Consider the following 7,418-nt stretch of genomic DNA (forward strand, 5'->3'; position numbering starts at 1 on the left):
CATTACTTGTGTTCAATTTTCATTCGAGAAGGAGGGATAACTTATTCTCTTATATCTTTTTTGTCTCCAAATTTGGTTTCGAGTCATTCACACTAGATTTCTTTATTTTAAAATTTGAAAAGAATTTCTCATATTTACCATTTGGCTTAAAAAATCTCAAAATCTCCTAAATTCTCTAAAAGAAACTTTCAAATCTCACCTAGAAAATAAAAACAACAAAATCTTGAAAAAATTCTATTCTATAAGTCTTATGGAAGTCCTTACTTATATTGGCCGGAATTTTCACCATACACAGAGATAGAATGATTAAAACTTCACTTTTAAAAGTTTTGTTTTGGTTTCGGTATCGAATTCAGTATTTCTTACCATTTTCCAGTGTCCCAACTACCTTCTAGACTTTCGAAATTAGAACAAATATTTGAAAGCTCCCAGTCTCCAACCTTAGGTTGCCGTCGTTTGGTTAAACCTCGGTGGCCGTCGGCCGGTCCTCCTCCCGCTTACCACCGCGATGTTACTGAAGAGCCTCAGTCGCCTCCATAACCTTCCTCTCGCCTCTCTCTTTTCCCCAACTCTCTCTCCAAAATCCTCTCCCCACTTTCTCTCTTTCTCAGCTCGGCTTTCCCATTCCACCACCCCGAATCGTTCCCCACCCCACCTTATTTCCGCTTCCAACGCCACCGCCAAGACATCAATCTCCGATTCCGCTAGATTTGCCCGCACGGTTCTGTTTGTTCCTCCTGGAGTCGACGCCGATGACGTATCCGAAGAAATGATCCTTCCAGGCTCCAACATTGTGCTCGGCCCTTATGCCGGCGACTCTCGTGTCAAGGAGGTTGAATTCGTCAAAAGCAGCGCTCGGGCTAGGGATTGCCCTAAAGATAACAAACCTGAATTTGCGATTCTTGGTCGTTCCAATGTCGGTAAATCTTCCCTTATTAATGCCCTTGTTCGCAAAAAGGAAGTTGCTCTTACATCCAAGAAGCCAGGTCTGATTGATTTTATGTTTGTTTTAACTATTCCGTATGCAATTGGATTCTATCAGTGGTTAATTCCATTGAATTTCTGTTTGATTGCAGGGAGGACGCAGCTGATTAATCACTTCTTGGTGAATAAAAGCTGGTACATAGTGGACTTACCAGGCTATGGGTAATTTCCGTTTCTTTTCTCACAAGCTATGTTTGGGTTGTACTCTTTTGCATGTGAGTCTAAGGTTTGAGATGTTTATGTGAAAATTTGTGCTAGAAGTTTACGTTTTTTCTTGTTGGGGCTGTCCTTTTGGGTGATATTTCGTTTTGGAGATTCTATGTTAACTAATATGATTTGATTAGTACAGTGGGGGAAAATAAAGTACTGTTTTTCTTTTTAGCTAGCATCTGTTATTGTATTGGTTGAAAAGTTTTTAGTTATGTAGTTCAATGGCTGCCATCTGTTCTTTGTCTCTTAATAATACACTATTGCTCTTCCAAATTGGTGGCTTGGTCTTTTAAGTTGACAGCTACTTCTCTAGCTTCCTGATTGGATGATCAGATTGCTCATACGGGTAGATCTTGTCTATAATTTCTTTAGTAATAGGTAAACTGGGGGATTGTCCAACTAGTATGTAAACTTGTTTAAATGATTAATTACTAGCAATTTGATGCATTAGAGGCATATCATCAGTGTTTGTTTCATTTTTATGGTAGCGGTGCTATACTGTTATATTTCTGTTTTTTTTGCAAGAAATGAAGTTTTCAGAGATCTTAGGGTGTTTTTAAATGTTCTAAAATTATAAAAGTACTTCTAGTCCAAGCAGTCAAATATCATGAAATATATTTTTTAACCAGCACAAGTTCTCTTAAGAATTCTAAAAATCGAATTGAACTCTGGAATCAAAACTGTGAAGATTTTGAGAATCAATTCATAAAAGCTTGCCCCTTTCTCATTCAACAGAAATTTACTGTCCTGTTAGGACGAAATCTTTCTCATAAAAGCTTAAGATCTCATGTTTACAATTCATAAAAGCTTTTTCAAATGTCATAAAAGCTTGCCCCTTTCTCAAGTTCTCATGTTTACAATTTTTTCAAATGTCCCATCCCCACTTTGCTTGATTTTGTTCTGCGAAAAATCACCTTGAATCCATAAAGAAAGCAAGTCTATGAAATCCAAGCAAATGCCTTAATATTTCCTAATATTCCGAAACACTAGTTCACAAACCTTGAAATGGAGTCTCGTGGTAATCATTAAAATCTTATTCAGTATGTTAGAAACTCGTTGCTTCTGTATTTTAATGGAGATAAATCTAAATGAACTAGACTTCTTAAACAAATATAAATTCTCGACTCTCAAGTAAGCATGACCTTTTTGAAGTTAATATGTTCCTTCTTCTTCTTCTTCTATTTTCTTTTTAATCTTTGGATTTTGAATGTGTTTGTGGTCTTTTGAATCCTGAACACCTTTCTTCCACTCTTAAAAAATGATCTTTCGAATTATCTCTTTGTGATGGCAAACGAATCATATTAAGATGGGTCAGGTGAATTATCTATCATCCTTCTCAACTCTCAATAGAATTTGATGTGGAATGGAACCAAAATGTAAAAGATTTGTTTGTGTATTGCTTTGCCATTTTGTTTAAAAGGTGCCTTTTTCTTTGTTCTCCAATTTGGTCCCTCAAGAATTTCCCCTTGCCTTGAGGCTTTTGAGATATTTTGTGCTATTAAGATTTTTATTGTTAATAAAAGGTTTTACCTTTCGACCAAAAATAGGTCTGAAGAGCATTGTTATATTATATGCTTAAGGTAGGTATAGTTCTTAACTGGTTTTGTACAGGACACTAATTTTCGACATTCTATAACTTTTAACGTCTACTTCTGCTTCTAGGAGTACATCTTGTTAAATAGTTGTTTAACACTTCAAATTTGATTCAGTTTTGCCAAAGCCTCGGAAACTGCTCGAATGGATTGGTCCTCATTCACAAAAGGGTATTTTATAAACCGAGATACTTTAGTAGCTGTGCTGCTTCTTGTTGATGCAAGTGTTCCACCTCAAAAAATAGACTTAGATTGTGCCAATTGGCTTGGCCGCAACAATGTATGCGATCTGAATTTAGGTTCATTGCTTTACAATGTTGAAATGTGGTACTAGTTGAATAGATAGGCATTTCTTGTCTGATGTAATTTCCCAATATCTTATGTTGTGTCATGCATTTTCAGATACCGATGACCTTTGTTTTCACGAAATGTGACAAAATGAAGGTGAGCAAAGGAAAAAGACCCGACGAGAACATCAAGGAGTTTCTACAACTTATCAGACAGAATTACAAGGTACATCCTTCTTGGATCATGACTAGTAGTGTCACAGGTTTAGGTCGGGATGAATTACTTCTACACATGTCACAACTGAGGAATTACTGGGATCAATAACTAATGATCTTGAGCCTCGTTTGGTTGAAAAAAACTGGCTATCCATATCGTCTAGGATATTGCAATCAAAAGTTAGAAATTCATTTGGCTATTTTTGTTACTAATTTAATGTACATGTTCGTTGGAAGCTCCCAGAGAAAGATTAAAATGTGTAAATTGTTCTTTGAAAAAAAAAATGAAGAAAAAAGAAAAGAAGAAAAGAAAAGAAAGAAAGACCAGGTTTAATCAGGTGGATTTGTAAATTGATGAAGTGTGCTTAGGCACATAATACTACATTGGGGGAAACGACATCCATAGAAGCTTAATAACCCGTTACCATGGTGGAAAGTTTCCATCGAAATTTAGCATTGAAATTTCGGTAGGGAGGCAATTTCGTTTTTTTCCTATTTCGACGAAATTTTGAGAAAATTTCAAGAAAATTTTGATTTTTTTAAAGGAATTAGCTACATTAGCTTAGCTGAAGTTCTTTTAGTTTTACGGCCTGATTGCATACAATTGTGTAGTTTCACATGCCAGTGTCATTTTTGAAGAAGGAATGTGCTACTTTTTCTAATTTCTAATTTTTCTCAATTTTAAATTTTATTTTCAATCCAAAACTTTCATTCCCAAAGAAACTGAATTTGAAAACACACATACGTGTGCGTGCACGTGCACAAAAAATAAAAAACTATATTTATTTTTGACATCATTCAAACTTTTTCTGTTAAATTTTCATATCATTTCATCTTAAAATTGAATTGATATGAGTTTTGTTTCTTTTACCCTCCAAAATTTTCATTTTCACGTTGTTTCACCTCAAAGTGTTTTTAAATTTTATATTATTTTGTAATTATTTTATTTACATTTCTTTTTAAAATTTTTGGTCTTGCATCAATTTTTACACAGACATCGAAATGATATCTTACTTTATAGAAATGATGATTAAAATGATCAATGATGTGTCGATGGTCTAATTATGCCACAGTCTGTTTCATTAACTAATGTATAATAATTTTCATCAATTTTTATAAAGTTTTTTTTAAATTTCTATGGACATTGATATTTCTATAAAATTGGAATCTTGATATTTTTATCGACATTGATATTTCGAACCTCGTTCATTAACAAATGCAAACATATAAATATAAAAAATTGTATTTTTTAAGCTTAGAATGGCACTTAATTATACATAAATTGTTATGTAGCTCAAAATACACAAGTATTTTTCTAAAAACAACATGGGTTCCAAATATTCAAATGACACCACAACAATTGCAATTCTATGGTACTCTCAAATCATTCATAGTGGTCATAAGCTTCATTTTTTGAAGCTCCTTAAGCAAAGAAAGCAAGTTGATATGAGACGAACCACCACAATTCACAGCCCTTGTTGCTGCCTCTCCCATTTCTTTAGCCCTTTTTCTCATTTCCAAAGCTTCTACACTTCCACCCATCACAAAATCCACAGCCTTTCCAATATCTTCCCTATTAACGATCTCTTGTTTTTCTTCTCCCAAATGCCACCACTTTTTGGATCCAACTCCCACTCCATTCTTCACTACTTCAATCAACAGCTTCTCATTGTAAAATTGCTCAGCAAACAATGGCCATGTGATCATTGGTAAACCTGCACTTACCCCTTCAAGAATAGAGTTCCAACCACAATGAGTCACAAATCCTCCAACACTTTCATGCTCCAAAATCATCAATTGTGGTGCCCACCCCCTTATTATCAAACACTTCTTGCTTTTAATCATATTCTCCTCAAACCCTTTTGGAAACCCTTCATTTACTATGTCATCATCGTCTTCGTTGTTTCTTTTTACGACCCAGATGAAATTGTGACTAGATTCTCGAATGGCATGTGCGATTTCGGTAATCTGGTTGGGGTTCGTCTGGACCAAACTTCCGAAGTTGATGTATAAAACGGATTTTGGTTCTTTCTCGTTAAGCCATTGGAGTAAGTTGGTGGTCTCTATGCTGGGGTTTCCACCTCTATATTCTTTATCTTCAACTTCCTTGTTTGCCAACAAAGAAACTGGCCCTATGCTCCATGTTTTGATCCCTAAAACCTACCAAGCGTGATTGATTGAATACGTTGAGAGTAATAACTAACTTGTTGGAATAATTTTCTCAATCATTAAAAAATATAAACTAATGATTAAATAAGATAAAGAAAAAGAAAACTACTTGGACCCCGTTTCATAATCAATTTATTTTTTTATTTTCTATTTTTTAAAATCGAGCTTACAAATACTACTTTTACCTATGACTTTCTTGCTTTATTACCTACTTTTAGAACATGTTCTTAAAAACCAAGCAATTATTTTAAAAACTAAAAAGATAGTTTTCGAAAACCTTGAGCTTAGAAATCAAGTGGTTTTAAAGAATTTGAAAAAGTTACCAACAAATTTGGAGGAAACAAACATCAATTTTAAAAATAGGAAACAAAAAATAATTGTTATCAAAGTGGAACTTTAGTCCCTATTTGGTAGCTATTTGGTTTTTTATTTTTTAAATTTATGTTGGTTTTCTCCTAATTTCTTGCTCATGATTTTCATATTTCTTATGTAAACGTTTGAATTCTTACCTAATTTTCATAAACAAATTTTATAAGTTATTCTTTTAGTTTTCAATATCTAGGCTTTGATTTTAAAAACACTTTTAAAATGTTTTTAAAGAAAACATAGAAATTAATGATGAAAGTGATGTTTATATGCTTAATTTTAAAAAACAAAACAAAAAACCAAATGGTTACCAAACCGAATCTTAATTTTTGGTTTTTTTGTTTTAAAAATTTGTCTTGTAAACGCTACTCCTACAATGAGTTCTTTTTCCCCTAGTTTTCAACCATGTTTTCAAAATGTCATTTTTAAGATAAGTCATTTTTGTTTTGAAATTTGATTAAGAATTCAAATGTTACTTGAATATGTTTTCTTTAACCCAAAATATTATAAAACGGAGTTGTAATGTTTTGAGTTTATATGCATTGATTACCTTATTCATGTGTTCTTCATATGAGCTTTCCAATTCATGAAAGCTATTCATTATTATTCCATAGCATTGTCTCTCTGATTCTTTAATGACATCAAAAAATCTTGAGAAGTCATCTTGTGTGGTGATCCAACTTGGTAACTGAGACTTCGTCATTTCAATAACATCAGGCAACCCCGGAAGTTTGAACTTATCATTGTTAGATTCAACTTCAAGATGTGGCTTGTGTGCTCTGATACATTCTTCAGCACAGTAACCGAAGAAGCTCGAACCGTTGAAGGCGAGCCGTGGGATTCCAAGCTCGGCCGCCACTTTAGTCGTCCACGGGTAAAAGATGTCGGCGACGATACAGTCTGGCCGCATCTCGTGGATGAGGTCTTCGAGTTGAGGTTGGAGCATGAGAAACGCTTCTAAGACCTTGGGCATCGCCATGGGTGTGGCGGTACTAAGATTTTGGATAGCAGGAGAGAGACCTACCTGTTAAGAATATGAATAAAAGAGATATTTTTGTTTAAGGACAATTGTCATGGATAACAAAATTGGTTGTCATGTTTGCAAATGATAAGACAAAGACGAAATCGACAAGTAAAAGCATGAATGGTAAAAAACAATATAGAAATTTATGTAGTTTATTAACAGTATGTTAATTTAGTCACAACAAGTAGAGGAAGAGAGTAGTTTTATTATTAGAGAGAAATATCAGATAATATAGATGCAAGAGGCACCAAGTGGATTAAAGGGTTTAGACTAAAGCCGTAAATAATGCATATACAATTTAGGTTTCAAGGCATTAATCATTCGGAGTGCCAAATAACAAATTCAAGGCATTTACAACGGTAAATATATCACAAAAATAATAATTTTTAGAAATTTTAGGTCTATCATTGATATATCAGTGAATCGATTTTTATCATTGATAGATCATTTTCATATTCACTGATAGACCATCATCAAAATCATTCAAATATTTTTTCAGAAATAAATCTATCAAATTAATTGTGATTCAATTAATATAGAAAAGAAACAAATTGAATATATAGATAAAAT

General features: G+C 33.6%; 1 protein-coding gene and 1 pseudogene across 1 annotated transcript; one reads left to right on the plus strand and one right to left on the minus strand.

Annotated features, from left to right (window-relative positions):
* Positions 1-234: 234 nt before the first annotated feature.
* Positions 235-3,626, plus strand: EMB2001 (P-loop containing nucleoside triphosphate hydrolases superfamily protein). Its single transcript, XM_039044606.2, has 4 exons — positions 235-986; positions 1,077-1,146; positions 2,904-3,066; positions 3,189-3,626. Exons 1-4 carry the CDS (start codon positions 509-511, stop codon positions 3,396-3,398), a joined length of 921 nt encoding a protein of 306 aa, XP_038900534.1. The 5' UTR covers positions 235-508; the 3' UTR covers positions 3,399-3,626.
* A 1,031-nt stretch (positions 3,627-4,657) lies between these two features.
* Positions 4,658-7,418, minus strand: part of LOC120088871 (soyasapogenol B glucuronide galactosyltransferase pseudogene) — a 3,063-nt pseudogene continuing 302 nt past the window's right edge.

This window comes from Benincasa hispida, chromosome 10 (genome assembly GCF_027475165.1).
Source record: "Benincasa hispida cultivar pf3 chromosome 10, pf3_genome.v1.1, whole genome shotgun sequence".
NCBI lineage: Eukaryota > Viridiplantae > Streptophyta > Magnoliopsida > Cucurbitales > Cucurbitaceae > Benincasa > Benincasa hispida.

Coding starts and splice junctions, on each gene's coding strand:
- EMB2001 (XM_039044606.2), top strand. CDS start 509: ATGTTACTGAAGAGCCTCAGTCGCCTCCATAACCTTCCTCTCGCCTCT. Junction 987..1,076: donor TCTTACATCCAAGAAGCCAG/GTCTGATTGATT, acceptor GTTTGATTGCAG/GGAGGACGCAGCTGATTAAT. Junction 3,067..3,188: donor ATTGGCTTGGCCGCAACAAT/GTATGCGATCTG, acceptor ATGCATTTTCAG/ATACCGATGACCTTTGTTTT.